The sequence below is a fragment of the Nestor notabilis genome, unplaced genomic scaffold, assembly GCF_000696875.1.
Source record: "Nestor notabilis isolate BGI_N333 unplaced genomic scaffold, ASM69687v1 scaffold28851, whole genome shotgun sequence".
NCBI lineage: Eukaryota > Metazoa > Chordata > Aves > Psittaciformes > Psittacidae > Nestor > Nestor notabilis.
The window spans coordinates 11,943-28,249 of NW_009914734.1; the positions used below are offsets into that span (position 1 = coordinate 11,943).

Consider the following 16,307-nt stretch of genomic DNA (forward strand, 5'->3'; position numbering starts at 1 on the left):
CAGGCATTTGAAAAGCACTAGTCCCAACAACCTCTGCAGGCTAAACTAGTCTTTTATCACTTAGATCCTTCAATGCAGCTTTATATCCCTGCCATTAGAGCTTATCTTTCATTTGCCTGCTCAATTCAAGCATCTCCCCTCTGTCTGTGAGCTTTACCAAGTTCCCTGTTTACCTTAACTTGGCTAATGCAGAAGCTATCCAAGGCTGACTATAGAACTGCCAGTAAAATGATGGGATTTGTGTGATACTTTCACTGTCCCATTACAGTTTTCTTTCTCTGGCATAACACAGCTAATGTGTGAGCTATATAAGGTTGACTAGAGATCTGCCATTAAAATGTGGGATTTGACTGATACTTCCGTTATCCCTTTACAGATTCCTTCCTCCATCTTAATTTTTGTTACCAGTAGGTATCCCATGCCCAGGGAAGTGCTGTGTGTGAATATCCAGATAAGAATCAGCTGTAGCTGCACTGATTACTTCCTTAATAGCTGTCTGCTTGCAGAAGGAGGAGGTAGCAGAGAAGACATAACATTCATTGCTGCTGAGATCCATGCCATCTTCACAGCTACTTCAGCAAGGATGCAATAAGCAAATGTATGGCTAGCCCTGAGCAAGAAAACAGTGAGAAGCAGCTCATCCCCTCACCATGCTGTAGACCAGCAATGGAAAGGAGAGCAGGTGCCCCTAGGTGCAAACTCACTTGCCTAGTGCTACTTAGCAAGCCGTTGGCAGGACTGGGAAATGAGCCCCCACACTGCGTTCAGAGGCTCTTCAGCAAGTGATCAGGGCATAAGTGGCTCACCATGGAAAAGGTGTTTGTCATGGTCCCACTGTCAAAGCCTGCAAACAATTCAGAAATGGCTCTCCAGCAGTGAAGTGCTTGGCTCTAGAGGGGAAAATCAGTTATTCACACCTAGGCCTGGATCCAAAAGTCAGGATCTGTCATTAGGATTGCCAATAGTACTGGGGCATGTGCCTTCAACCAGAGTTACACAGCACACAGGCAGCCCTCCAGATGGGTCCTGATGTTTTTTTTCCACAGTCAACACCATGAAACTTTTGCAATGTCAAGCTCTAGTGGTGAAGTGCATCCACGTGCTATAAACTTTTATAGTGGACAGATTCTGTGCATCCCTAGAGGCTGCTTGTCCTCTTTTGCCTGACACGTCACTTGAAGAAAGGAGGCCAGAGACTTTTCTCTAAGTCAGTGTGTTCTTGGAGAGCAAAAGCACATGCAAAGGGACTAAATCAGCCTCTTCTTCCAACATGGAGGTCAAAGGAAGCCTGTCAATATGTGCTTGCTGTTTGAGCCTGGCATGTTGATGCCTTCATTGACCAGTTTGTGTTACATTCAAGTAGGTACCTAGCAGCAAAGATTCACAAATGTTTTACTCCTTTCCCCACTGGCTTCCTTATTGCTGAGGCAGCAATTCATCTGATCTCTCTGGACTCTGTCTGGATGCCTCATCAGCTGCTTGTCATGGCCCAGTCTGAACTCTGCCTTCCCCTTCTGCCTGTCCCAGAGGCACCTCCCACTCCAGCAGGGTCCTACCAGCAGGGCAGTTACGGCACAGTCCATTCTTCCATCTGCTCACTGCACGACTGGTGTTGTCTCCTAACTCAGCCTGCTTCCCCAGACTCTTCCTCTGACACCAAAGCAGACCTTTACCTCAAGCTGGCCTGCCACTGCTCTTTCTCTCTGAATGGGGAACAGACCCATTACCCTCACCTCTAAAGACCTTCCAGTTTAACCCAGATATGCATTTCCAGGTATGTTAACTTTTCACACCCAATTCCCTGGCCTGGCACTATTTTTGGAAGAACAAGAATTTTGGTAATGTCAAAATATTTTAATTTGGGGTCAGTCTGCTTTCAAATTGCATCTGATTATGTTACCATATGTCATCTTTCTAAAAGCATTGGACTTTTAACAGGAGTGCATATGCCATGACTACAGCCACCACAGGTGTCCTGTGATTCTATTAGCCACAGTACACCATGGGCAGCATAAATTCAAGGAGGAAGAACGAGGTTCATATTGGATAATGTGAAAAAACTGTAAGGTTGTGGACCTGGACTGTTAACATCATTCTAACAAACACTGGAACTTGGAAAAAGCAGACACAAAGCGAAATATTTTTGTGGGTTTTAATTTTTTCCTTGGAAAATGTTAGCAAAATGGAAATTTACAAGAAAAATCACTATGCTGAAACCCACATTCTCATCTTAAAAACACTTGTAAGGCGAATTCATACCTAACTTCAGCTTGGAGATGCCTCATAGCTACGCCTTGTGGTATCCACTTACAACCATGTTTAGTTGGAGGCTTTCAGGAGTGCAAGATGACTTGCACTCTTGTGGTTTGATCTTTATGTTTTCTCATCTCTCTGCTCCAGGCTCCCTGACTCCACTGAAATCTGGAGTTGGGCTTCTGTTAGTAATCCTCCAAGACTGCCTTTTCATCCCTCAAAATTTGCCATGGGTGACTTTGTCCACTTCAGATGCCTTCTTTATGCAGGCAACTCATTCCTGCATCTTTCTTGCAAACAGACCTCTTTCCTTCTCCCCATATTTTAACAACTTGTGTAGAGACAAATAGCTTTCTTATCCTGAGCTGCAGCATTGCCTCTGTTCTGCACCATGAAGGGCATCCTTTTTCCTGTTTATAGCTTTTCTCTTCTCTCCACATTTACACAACAACATAACTGCCTAGAAATCAGCAGCACTTCTGTTCTGGTCAAATTATTCATCCAGCCACCCAGACTTGTTTATGCTGAATTAAGCACACATAAAGGATATTCCCTGTCAGAGCTGCCTTCTGGAAGGCTGGACGACACCAAGTAACCTGTGGTGCCTTCCACTCCTCTGCAATCAAAAGGGGTCCTCAGTTTTTCAGACCCTTTGCCTCTTCAGACTTTCCTGTTGAAAGGACATGTATACTGAACAGTTGAGAAGTGAACACATTGATCTCTTCAGGATCATGATCTCTGGTGTTTTTAACTTCTGTGATTAAGAGTAACACTCTATTCCAGTGAACTTGGCATATTGTTTACTTCTGTAGCAATGCCTGGTGGTTTTCCTTTATTCTAGTGCTCCATTTCCACATGTGCAGGATATTGGCACAGGAGTCACTGCACACACAAAGTGATAGAAAAATGGATGTTGTGAGATGACTTGTCTGTCAGGAAAGAACTTAGCATGCTTAGTTGCTCCTGTCAGATGGCAATAAAAAATCCGCTTGCCTTAAATTTATTCACTCAGAATACAGTCGAGCAAGTCTATCACATGATGATGTGCTTATTTCAAAGTTTAGATGGTTTGTGGTGGAGGTGTTAAAACCATATAGCATCCATTTCTCCTGCTGCAGAATTAGTCCTCAGCCAAGACACTGAAGTTGGTTTGCCTCTGCATATTCTGGCAGACTCACTCAGGTGAGCACGAAGCAATAGCCAAAGCAGCTGCTTTAGGATGAGTGTTCTTTAACCAGGGAGTGGAGGGCTGAGTGAATTCCTCCCCCTCTCCATGCTGACTACCCTGTGTTTTGACTTCCTTCTTTCTCTTGCACTCTTATAATGCCCCCAGAGGCAAGGGTGCGGGTGACTGGAAATGTTAAAAGTCACCTGATAGGATGCTGCCTGACTTCCTTCTCTCTGCATAGCATAAGCTCTCCTCGCCTGGTGATAGTGGAAGCAATTCTGCAAGGCTTTGCTCTGCTCAGCAGACTGCAGTTTCCTGCAAATGCAAAACTGAAATCCATCTTCATGTCGCCTACTTACTGTCCAGGGGGCTTGTATGTCTTCTTGTCTTCTGTTTCTTTCCCAAAATCTCTCTTTTCAAAAGGAAGGTCTATTCTGCTGCTAGCAATGCATTCTGAGAGGTGTTACCCTGCTTTCTGTGTGTTGGCATTCATGTTCACATCCTTGATTAAAGGTAGGATCTCTTTGATACTGGTGTCTAAAATATTTTCTAGTCACTGTCTCTGCTTCTGTTTACCTGGAATGAATTCAATGTAAAGCTTTTACCAGGTATTTCTAAATTAAAGTCTGTAACAACATTTTAAGAGAGCTAAAGCAATACTGGTTTTCACACATAAACCACTTAATTTTGGTTTGATAACTAATTGAGAAAGTATTTCTAGCAAAGAATGAAAATTAAATAGGAATTCTAGTAGTTTCATTTGATGCTTGAATTTGCAGTTGCTTAAATAATGCAGGCTAAAGATGTGCATGTTTAGCACTCACACCTTCAGAATTGACAACCTGATAGATTTTTCCACTGTTGTTTGTGATCTATGGTTAAATAAGCTGAAGTGATTTCCAGGCACAAGTCTCAGTGGGGTTCCGCAGGATTTTTGCTTTTAAGACAATGCATCTTTTTTTTTTGAGTCTCAATTCTGCTGGTGACCAAGACAGCTATGAATTACAGTGCTTGTGTTAGCAAGGCATAAGGCATTGTCTTAAAGCAGCACCAATGGGACAAGAATCTGTAACTGAAGTATAAAAATCAAAAAGTCCTAAATACTTGTCTGTTTCTGTTACTTTGTTTTAAGGCACATGTCTGTTAAAAAGCCATGAGGAAAATTTCAAATGAAACATGATTTTAAGCTTACTGGCTTTAGTCATAAGACTTTAATAAGAAATTGATGTTCCCATGGTAGGGCACTTCTAGTCACAGTGCGATAGATGATGATAAGGAAATCTGATGATGATGAGGAGGAAATTTCCTTGTTGAATAGCACAATATGTGATACAGAAACATCCAGACATTACAGATATTCATGTATCTTGTCTGGATGATGCTAAAAGATGAAATGAAATATCAAGTCATGGAAATTTTACTTGATTTTTCTTTCTATACATGTAAGTCACCAATAACCAACATCTAAATTTTTGTGATAATCCGCAGAATCTGAGCATGTTTTGTATCACCTGAGAGGCAGAAACGTCTCTTTAAAATAAAAAAAGAAAAAAAGAAAAAAGAAAACCCCCCCAAAAAACATAGGGAAGAACAGCTGAAGCGTGAAAACATCGCAGTATGCTGAGACTAAGCACCTCCCTGTAGGACATCTGTGCAGCTACAGGCCCTTGTGTTCACTGAAGGAAATGTAAATGTCCCATGCTGTGCAAGAGTCCTTGCTGCCTGACACAAAGCCCTTCATATTTGCAGTCATAAAGGCTTATCATGATTGCTTTACTGATACGTTCTAGCACAATCTGGGACACAAAACTTATGACCAATTATCTGAAAGATAAATTTTTCCTCAGTTGTATCAGTAATATTGTTGGCATCATCATATAGCTTTGATAACATATCTGTGCTCAATATGAAGAGCAAGCAGTGAGACAGCTTAGTGCCAGTCTTATACCTTATTCCCGCTATGCCATCCGGTCTGTCCTGCATTAGCTGGAGGTTACAGGTATGATCTGCTTGTTCCCAAAGAACAGGTCTATATTACAAAGATGCATACTATTCTATAAGAAATTTTAATATTTCCTCTTTTTTTTCTCATAGAACTTAATAAATGAACTTTCTTCAGAGCAAAAGTTGTGCTATTTGAGAAGCTGAAATAAAAAACATGAGGATAAAATGTAGTCATATTTTTTAAGATTAGGAGGCATCATTATAATAACCTAATCAGAGTCCCTGACATAGATTTTGACCCAGTAGTTGCAACCTCAAGTTTTTTACCCAATTTCTGAGTAAGTAGATATGCTTTTCATAAACTCTCAGTTTTACCCTAAAAAACTTCTGAAGATGAAATCCAACATATTTGTACTTTTTCTCCTTCATACCGCTTCATTCTACCTTGGTCTGATATCAGGGTGGGCCAAAGAGAGAACCACAGGTTAGATCTAGCTTAGGAGGCACTTTGAGAAGGGAAGGAGTAACAGGTAGTATCCTGTGGGATAATGCTTTGAACTGTCAGCCCTCTTCTGTCACTGCTCCTGTGTCTTGTTACATGGTCACAAGCACCAGATCCAGAAATACAGCATGGACTAGTAAGTTACCGATCGACTCCTTTCCCTCTTCCTTACCTCTGACATAGCTGTTCTTTATTTCTACCTTATACAGATACCACAGCGTGTGAATCAGAGGAACGGTTGTTTCACAAACTCTTCTCCCAGTACAACCAGTTCATCAGGCCAGTGGAAAATGTGTCTGATCCTGTCACTGTGTATTTTGAAGTGGCCATTACCCAGCTTACAAATGTGGTAAGACTCCTTACAGAATACTGGTATGTTTTGAGGGTGACTGCAAACACACAAAATAGCTACAGCAGCAGATGTAATTGTGATGGTTGCACCTACAGCTCTCGTAGCTGACCTTGTCCTGTGCACACTTGTGTACATGCTGAGACCTTTGCTGTTCTTTCTGTCATCTGAGTTATTCCAGTTGCTCAAACGAGCAGTTCAAACTACACTAATTCATTTGCTTACTCTGGAGCATCAAATCCCCCCACTCTGGCAGCAGCCGCTGGCACCCAGAGCAGCAGTGCCAAAGTTCAAGTCCACTCTCCACAGGGCTAGCCCATGCCACAGTCACCTGGTTGTGTCTACACCGTGTAGCATGTGGCCTAGTTCTTCTATGGGCCCTGTGTCATTTCGCAGTGGTCCTGAGACATAGAATCTTCTTCATTTGCATGTTTTTTCAGTCTGTTTCAAAACAGAATGATTCAGGCTGGAAAAGACCTTAAAGATCATCCAGCTCCAACCCCTGCCATGGGCAGGGTCACCTTCCACTAGACCAGGTTGCTCCAAGCCCTGTCCAACCTGGCCTAGAGCACTGCCAGGGATAGGACCTCCACATCCTCCCTGGGGAACCCGCTGTGCAGCCTGCAGAGTGCTGTTTTAAAGTGCACTGCTGACCGTTGTGTGTTCTGGGGTGCACTGTGTACAAAAGTGAGTGTGTCTGAGATGACAGACCTGCTGGGTGCGGCAGAGGGACTTTGGAATATGCAAAACCTGACCTTAACCCTTGCTAAAGTCTGCTCTGTGAAGCAAATTATCCACAGAACAGATGCTGAGTTTTGATTAAAAGGTACCTAGTTGAGTCCAGGCAAACTGTGAGAAGCAACGTTCAACAGCAGCCGGGGAGCTAAGGATAAATGAGTGCACTGTAAATCCAGGAAAAAGTCAGTCAGAAAAGATCTGGTATAAGTTGATGTGAAGCTCTAGTGTCCTTTTTTATCAAATAAGTTGGCCATCTCAGGATGCTGTAACTGATTTATGGCGTGAAAACATATATTCCTGTGTTTCTTTCTAGGATGAAGTCAATCAGATTATGGAAACAAATGTGTGGCTAAGACATGTAAGTGACTGTATTGCATTTCTCATGCATTTTGCATGGATGCGATGACCTGTGTTACCTTACTTTGAAAGCTACATGTATAGAATAAGTTCTTGGTTTTGTAACAAGGATTTTAAAGCTATGACTAAGGAGAAGCTCTATTAACCAAAGCCACATTTGAAAAAATAATTTATTTATTCTTAATTCCAAGAAGCTACGTCTCCCATCCTTCCTGTGTTGTATATTTTCCTCCAATTTCATGATCATTGATTTATCTGTTAAATCTAGCTGGATGTACCTATTAAAGAGTGATTAAATATGCAGCTCTGCAGTACTAGGTCATCTCCATATTGAAGATTCCAACAAAAACGTTTATTGGGAAAAGAAACATGACTCCATTTTTCCTGATAGATTTAGCATTTACACATAGACAGAGATCCTTAGGGGACCTAAAATGACAAGAAAACCAAGCCAACTTCCACAAAAAACCAGTTTCCTTTAGGTACTGATTATGGTCCACACAAAGCTTTCTGTAAAAGATAATGTACTTTCCATCACGATCTTCAGGGTAGGCTGCAAGAGCATGGAGCATGACCCCATGACAGGGCACTGGACAGCAAGACAGGAGAGCCGCTGGGCATCCTTCACTGCCCCTGACTTGGTAATCCACTACCCCTGTGGAACCAATAATGTCTCCTGAGAGCAACCACCTGTTGGTATGCATACATACCTCCTTCCTCATTAGGACGCTGCTCTCCTTTGGTGCTGGCCTCCTTTACGCTCCAGGGTGTACTTTCAAGACAGCAACACCAAGGCCTGTATGTATTTCCTCTCTGCATCGGGGAGGTAACCTTGCACAGGTAAGGGTCTATACTGATGTAGCAAGACAGAGAAGACATCTCAGCATGGCAGCAATGGAAATCAGTCCTATCCCCTCACAGAGAAGTGAATACCAAATCAATATGAGTAATATTCACAAAAGTCCAGTGTTTCTCCAGGTCATGGCCTTGTCTTTCAGACCATTGTCCCTCTTTACACGTACTGCACTTCTAGTCTTTGCCATAGCCTGTCATTTTATAGGAAGATCTTAGAAACAGGTATTTGCTGATAATACAAGGGGGTTAAATTCTTTTCTGTTCTTTCAGATTTGGAATGACTACAAATTGCGATGGGATCCAAGAGAATATGACGGCATCGAATTTGTTCGGGTACCAGCAGATAAAATTTGGAAACCAGATATTGTCTTGTATAATAAGTATGATGACACTTTTCCATTTTACTCTTTCTCTCATATGTATCCTCTTGCAGTGTCCATGAAAGACATTCTACTTTCATAGTAATTTTCTTTTCTTTGCCTCATTTGTCTTTCTAGTGCTGTGGGAGATTTTCAAGTTGAAGGCAAGACCAAAGCCCTCCTTCGCTATGATGGAATGATCACCTGGACCCCACCAGCTATTTTTAAAAGCTCCTGTCCTATGGATATTACCTTTTTCCCATTTGATCATCAGAACTGTTCACTGAAATTTGGCTCATGGACCTATGACAAAGCCAAAATCGATCTCCTGATCATTGGATCCAAAGTAGACATGAATGACTTTTGGGAAAATAGTGAATGGGAAATAGTTGATGCTTCTGGCTACAAACATGACATCAAATATAACTGCTGTGAAGAGATCTACACAGACATAACATACTCCTTTTATATTCGAAGGTTGCCCATGTTTTACACTATAAATCTGATCATTCCCTGCCTTTTCATCTCATTCCTGACTGTGCTGGTTTTTTACCTGCCATCCGACTGCGGTGAGAAGGTGACTCTCTGCATCTCTGTGCTCCTTTCCCTGACTGTATTTTTACTGGTGATCACAGAAACAATCCCATCCACCTCATTAGTAATTCCTCTTGTAGGTGAATATTTACTCTTCACTATGATATTTGTGACTCTGTCAATCGTCATCACAGTGTTTGTCCTGAACATACATTACAGGACTCCAACAACACACACAATGCCCAAATGGGTAAAAACAGTCTTTCTTAACCTGCTCCCCAAAGTCCTATTGATGCAGAGGCCACTAGAACAGCAGAAGAAAAACTTGTTCAGAAAAAACAAGAAAGGATCATCCACTACGCCAGGCAAGTCAAAGCACAGCAAGCGCAAAGATACCAAATCACACAAGGAGCAGCGATGCAGTCACTGTGATAACACAACTGAACTTACTACCACCAAAAGAAGACGACTGAGCCATCCGTCACTGAAATGGATGGCAGAGCACATGGAGTACTCCCCAGAAGTGAAGGACGTCATTAGCAGCGTTCAGTTCATCGCGGAGAACATGAGATCTCAAAATGAAACCAAAGAGGTAAGGGAGGTAACCACCCAGCTGGGCACGGGGCCTCACTTCCAGCAGTGAAAACATGATCTAACATGGCATCCCAGAAGAACTAGAGTTGTTGGGTATAGAGAAAAAAATGTTTTGACCTGTGAATGGGTCAGTTTCCTACAGAAAGGAAGAAAATAAATCATCCATTGGGGAGAGAACAAGAAAAGTGATGTCATTTGTTCCTCTTCTGTCCCCAGTGGATAATTTAGACGAGACAGTTTCAGATTAGATATGAGGCTCACCCTTCAAAGGAAAAGAAGAGGAACATCAGCCTGTTGTGGCCATGAGGAATGAACTCTGATCAGCAGTGATTCAGGCAGAACTGATCCTACCACAGGGCAGGGGATAGACTAGACAGGATGTTTCAAGGTCTCTTCCACCCCTGCTTCTGTAGATCCTCAGAAGCAACCTCTTCCACTGCTTACCAACTGCTCAGTCCTGGTAAGCAGAGACATCTCCATACTAAGCGTGCTTTTTGCCAAGAGGGTGCTTTTCTATGTTTATAATGGAACAAGCAAATTTTGGGAACTGCATTTTAAAAAACAGGGCTTGTCTAGCAGTGCCGTGGTTCATCTGGAGAAGAAGTATTCTCAAACAGTGATAAATCTCATAAAGATATTCCTTTCAGAATGCTGTTGTCTGTACTTTGTTTCAGTCTGGTGTGTTCTGATATTTTTAGTGATTTAACTGATTGTGGCTTCTGCAATATAGTATTTTCTGCTCTGACAAACATACACTGAAATTAAAGTTGAGTTTTGGGGGAAGACAGCTGAATAAAACAGACAACAGATGAACAAAGACAGACTAAAAAAGAGAGGGGTTTAAAAATGAAACATGACGTTTGAACTAATAGATTTGCTTGTGTGAGGTTATAGATCTTTCATCCTAACTGGGATTACTGTCATAAAAGATGATATACATTGGAATTTAGAGAATTCAGGGGCCACATCCTCAGGTGTAAACACAAGCAACTAAAAGAGGCTCCAAAAAAGAGTATCTGACATCCCTTACACCCAGGCCTTACAAGGAATAGGAATTATCTGACACTTCAATATGTTTTTAAAAAGTGTTTAGAATCTCATGAAACATTTATCTTTGATCTGTCACAAAATGTTTGCTTTTCGTTTTGAAGATTTCTAAATGCCCTATGATGGCAAAATTCATTTCAGAAGTAAATACTGATGTATTTGTGCTGAAAAACACAAATACTTTGTGAGGGAAATGCTGAAAAGTATTCTATCAGAATACTTTGTTGAAATCAGCACGAATTCATGCAACTTCTGTGCAACAAAAAAAGCTGGGTTTTTTTCTCCTTTTTGTGTCCTGCAGAGGAAGTTTAATTTGTAAAAAAAAAGTCCATAAGTTTCTGAATAAAGTGCTAACGTTAAGGCCTGGTGACTGAATTCACAGGATGAGTGGGCGGTACATGCCAGCCCAAAGCAAAAGACAATAATCTGTCAGCACAGAGGAGGATGAGGATTGAGCTAAACCTTGCTGGTACCTATGCCCTTAATGCTTTGCTTGACCTCAACATTTTAGCCCTGCTCTCACTGTCACACCAGCTGCATAAAACATGTACCGTATTCAGCTCCAAAAGAGAGGCTTTGCATGAGGCATCCAAATAACATGCCACTTTGATTATACAGCTCATGATATGTCTTCCATTGGCACTTCTTCTGATTTGCATTTTGCAAATCTCTCCTGCCACATGAAATCATATTCTAAAGTCTCGTGTGTGCATCAGCAGCTCTATCTTACCTTCCAAAACATATTAGGGATGGGAAAAATATTTGAGAAAAATCTTCTCTTTGGGGAAAAGACGGAGTTTGTTCTCAGGAGAGCACCAAGGAAGTGATTCTGCAGGCTTCTTCTGCTTTGGGCAGACATACAAAGCCATATGGGTGTTATCACGCACTAGTCCTGTACAGATAAAAATGCTTTAAAAATTGTGGCAATGTTTACAGCAGTTGATGTTCCTGATGCATTTTCTTTCACAAGAAGTACAGCAGCAGGCTCTTGGAGAAGAGCATCAAGAAACTGGGAAAACAAGAGCAAGATCCCTCAGCAGAGAGCTCTTAACCAGTCAATAGTTTTCTATGAGTGAATGTTCTGATGCAGCAGTCCTTGTATACAAGTACAGTTTAAAGGACAGCAGCTTCATTGAATGTACTTCTAAGGTGTACCTCAGACATACAAAATCCACTCTGGCCTGCTTAGCACATTACACATTGCTCAATCAGGACCCCTGCCTTGCTATAGTCTATGTCATCAGCTGTCCAGTTTGCTGAAGTCAGTGGGGCTTGGTTGCAGTGACAGTGTGCCAAATGAGGCCAGAATAGCAAACTCTTGTGTGTGCTGTCAGGATAAATACTATGACAGGATCTACTGATGTGCAGCTATGGTGCCTGCTGCTAAACCACCCCACTCTGCATCCACCACATGATCAGGCCCTATTTGTTAATGTCAGCATCACTCCCATAGTTTGTCAACAGACTTGAATATTTAGAAAAACACACTAGGATAGTGCTGGATGTTCTCAGCCAGGAGTGGTAAATACCATTAGAAAATCAGCTCCCACTAAAGACACATAAAACTGCAGCAACTATAAGCACAACAATCAACATTCTTGAATACATATATGTTCTTCCTCACGTTCAAAAGCAAAAGGGACATTTCTATTGCATAATATCATATAATCATTGAATGGTTAGGGTTGGAAAGGACCTTAAGATCATCTAGTTCCAATCCCCCCGCCATGGGCAGGGACACCTCACACTAGACCATGTCGCCCAAGACTCTGCCCAGCCTGGCCTTGAACACTGCCAGGATTGGAGCATTTACCACTTCTTTAGGCAAAACTTGCAATTGCATGTTACGTTACATGTAGTTTATACTTTTTATTCTTTTTCTTTTGCAGGTGGAAGATGATTGGAAATACGTAGCAATGGTGATAGACAGAGTATTTCTCTGGGTGTTTATAATCATCTGTGTGTTTGGGACTGCAGGGCTCTTCATCCAGCCGCTAATAGCAGATATGTAACTTGGCCCACTGCTTTTAATCCACTTCTGTTCTTGGTTCATTTTCAGTTTGGAACTGTTTGCTGTATATCTCTCCTATTACATAACCCCTCTCCTCATCACCTCCTCAGCATCCAGCCACAGCAGAAAGAAGGAGAGGGAAGGGTCCACTGGGAAAGCAAACAACTCAAGACAGAATGAGAAGAGGACTGAAAATGGGAGATGAGCATGGGGTCTTTCCACGGTGGAACGCCTGGGATTTTTAGAGTGCTTGCCTGTCTTTCCCTCAGTGAGATCATCAATAACAATCACACTGAGGGTCAGAGGAGCCGAATGAAGTTATCGAGCTTTTCCCTTGGTTTCAGAACAGGGTCCACTAGATCAGCTCTGGCACTTCTGAGTGCATTGCCCAAAGAGGACTCTACCTAGCTTCATTTTTCTCTCCTGATCATAACTCGTCCTCAATTTCGAGTTAATTTACATTTTCCCTCTATTTCTCTTCTTGTACAACAACTAGTCTTTTGGTATGGCACTTAGATGAGCTACTACAGTCCTACTGACTGGGCCAGTGCTCTTTATCCTATTCTCATTTCAGGGCAGCCAGTAAAAGTACAAAAAAAACAATCCCTTCACACTGTCACATTTTCAATACAACCTAAAATAAGGGCTCCCCATCTTCCGCAATGTATGTCCACAAATGAGGGTCCCAGATCAACAAAGCATGTGTTTATACTTATGTTTGAAGTCAGGCAGGTCTTACGCACTTAATCATAGTTGAAGACAAACTGACTTAGTATTAGAATGTGGTTACTGTGTAAGGCAACCACATTTGAAATCTACATGCTTCTGTGACATTTGAAATCCTGCTACTCTGCATGCAACCAACGTGCCCCTTTACTTCACAATACCGAGTACCAAGAGTTTGGAGAGCTTCAGTAGGATTTCCAAGCTGCATTTCTCTCACCATGTTAACAGTGGTCCCAGTCCACAGGCTCTGTTCTGACAACCCTTGCGACTCAAGCTCAGGTATAAAACCAGCAGGGAAGGGTTTGTCTCTGAGTAACTACTCATCACAAACAGAATTGGCTTGATAGCACTGGATTGATTTGAGTTTTAGGAACCCAAGACCAACTTGGATTACACACATCCCAGCAGGAGAAGGCTGGCTATCCTGAATCCTATGCAAAGCATAGAATCATAGAATCCTATGCATGTTGGTCTGAACAGCTGTTCAGCAATTTTCCATTTGCTGGCTTCTCATGGGTCAGTGCTGTGTGTGCAAACCTGTAACTGTAGGGGCATCTCCTTTGGGTCTGAGATTGCTGCTGTGTAACCAGGTTCCCCATCCCACTGCACTTAATCCTGAAATACTGTAGATGCACACTTTATGTGTTTCTATTCTATGTGGACAGTTTACCCTCAGATCTGTCTAGGTTCCCTCTGTCTGTTTAGGTCCTTGTTGAGTTTGTACTGAAGGATCCTTCTCTAAAAGGCACCATTTCAATTAAAGCGAATGGCTTTGAGAGTAAAAAGCCCTTCTTTGTTATAGAAGGCTCTAAATTTAACTGTCTGGTGTCTGTACAGTGTTTTCAGTGTCTGCCATGTATCAGTCTCTGCTTTGAACGTCACCAGTCCTTGGAAAGTATGACTCTGTTCCTGAAGTCCCTGGCTGGCCTTTTACTCTTTTTCTATGCTCCATAATAATGAGAATAAACTGAATAAGTGTACATGTTAGAGATAAAGATGGAATGAAAATAATGTAACTGTCTTAATCCAGTAGTTGAAATATGTAAAGTCATGATTTTCTAGAAGAAAACCGTATTTTCTGTAATCCCCCTTAATGGTGCATAATTATGCAGCAACTGACAGACAGATATATGAACAAGCATGGTTTGTTTTGTCAGCCTGTCGATTAAATATTAATCCTGGGATAGAATTTCTTGAAGAATTTGTATTTTTAAAAAACTCCCTGTTTTATGATGTGTTTAGAGATGCTACTAAATGATATTCGCTCTTTAATCAGAAAGGAGGGGAGGCGAAAAAAAGGAATTTGAAGAGGAGAGCTGCATTCTGAGCCCGAAAGCTTCATGTTTACAGGAAAAACATCTGGCTGCCAGCATTCCTTGTTGCAGTCTATGATCATATGAACAATGACAGTTCTGCGGCTGAAGGTGTACTGCATTGGTGTATTAGGCATGACAGCTACTACTCCACAGCCAGTAAGATGACTTTAGCAAAATCCTTGGCTTTTTGTCAAAGCATTCACAATTGCACAGGCTCCAGTTAGGAGGCCTCAATGCCCCAGCACCAGTTCCCTGGCTTTGTCATTTACAGTACTACACATCACTCTGGCTTGCCTTTGGACCTCAGAGGGTTTGGACAGTGTAGCTCATCAGCCTGGTATCCTAAGAAAGTAAGATTTACAAAGTCATGTTCTGTCTCTTTCTGAGTGTACTGTTTCCTCTTCCTTCACACCAGCCGGTGATTTTTTTGATCCTTCTTTTGCCATTTTCAGCTGTGTTTGGCACACTCAAGACTGGGAGCCTTGCATACTCCTGTCAGCTCTGTGAAAGTGGCTGATTGAAGAGAGAGAGTGGGGGTGAGTGACACAATAAGCATCTCACCTTGGAGAAACCTGTAGTAGAGGCCTATTTCTGAGCTGACATAGAACCCACATAAAAGCAACATTTTTGCTTGTCTCAACTCTCGCTGGGGAACCTTCTAACTGAAATACCAAAAGAAGTTTCAACAAGAGCTGGTGCCAACCCAGAAACTGAGTTGGGTCACATGCCACTCACAGCCACAGAAAATGTACTCGTGCTAATTGCAGGACACAGAATCTACTTTCACACCACTGGCTCCAAAGCCACATAACAACACGCCTTATTACATCTCCTAGTAACAAGTATAGCACTGGCAGCAAGAAATCTCCTTTCCTTGAGAGTGATGGCATCTATGAATTAATTTTAAAATCACAGAAGTAGTTCAACAACTCGACCAGCAAATTGCGTTCTCTTCCCAAGGAAGACCAGTTTCCCACTTTCCCCCCACTAAAAGGCCCAGAGGAGTTTGTGATGTTTGTCCCTCTGTGAATGCTGATACACATGGTCCTGCAAAGCAGTGCTACAGTCAATGCAAACCAGTGCCCAGAAATCAGGGCAGCACATGTTGAGGCAGTAGTAAGGCAGAGGGTTGCTCAGGGTTTTTAAGACCTGCAATTTGCAGTGTTGTCATCCACAGGCAGATAGAGCACATGGAGCAGAGGGAGGGAGCAAAGGACTATCTGCCCCAGTGTCCTCCCTGGTTGTGTTTTTTAGTGGCAGGCCAGGTTGTGGGACATGCTGAATGCTTCCCCAAGACCTCTTTGCCACATTTACAGGCCAGTGCAATAAGGTTCAGGTAAGCTCAGAAACAGTCAGCACAAGGAAATAATGAGCAGCAAGACTGCAATGTTGCAGTCACAGATGCAGTCCTAGGAAGGCCAGAGACCAAAAGCCATACGTGAGCAGAGTTCATACATCTCCCACTCCAAGTGCCTGAGTGCTGCTGACCTTTATGAGCAGAAGCCAGAAAAAGCATCTTGGCATCAGACACAGCCATGTGTTGCCTGCAGGTGG

At 42.3% G+C, this 16,307-nt stretch overlaps 1 protein-coding gene across 1 annotated transcript; it reads left to right on the plus strand.

The window, feature by feature from the left end:
• Positions 1-3,912: 3,912 nt before the first annotated feature.
• Positions 3,913-12,727, plus strand: CHRNA6 (cholinergic receptor, nicotinic, alpha 6 (neuronal)). Its single transcript, XM_010023794.1, has 6 exons — positions 3,913-3,934; positions 6,077-6,216; positions 7,268-7,312; positions 8,437-8,546; positions 8,664-9,651; positions 12,590-12,727. The coding sequence occupies exons 1-6, from the start codon at positions 3,913-3,915 to the stop codon at positions 12,710-12,712; spliced, it is 1,428 nt and encodes a 475-aa protein (XP_010022096.1). The 3' UTR covers positions 12,713-12,727.
• Positions 12,728-16,307: the final 3,580 nt, after the last annotated feature.

Bases quoted from the DNA above. Each gene is read 5' to 3' on its own strand.
- CHRNA6 (XM_010023794.1), top strand. From the start codon at position 3,913: ATGTTCACATCCTTGATTAAAG. The intron at 6,217-7,267 runs GTAAGACTCCTT...GTTTCTTTCTAG, and splicing joins TTACCCAGCTTACAAATGTG to GATGAAGTCAATCAGATTAT. The intron at 7,313-8,436 runs GTAAGTGACTGT...CTGTTCTTTCAG, and splicing joins CAAATGTGTGGCTAAGACAT to ATTTGGAATGACTACAAATT.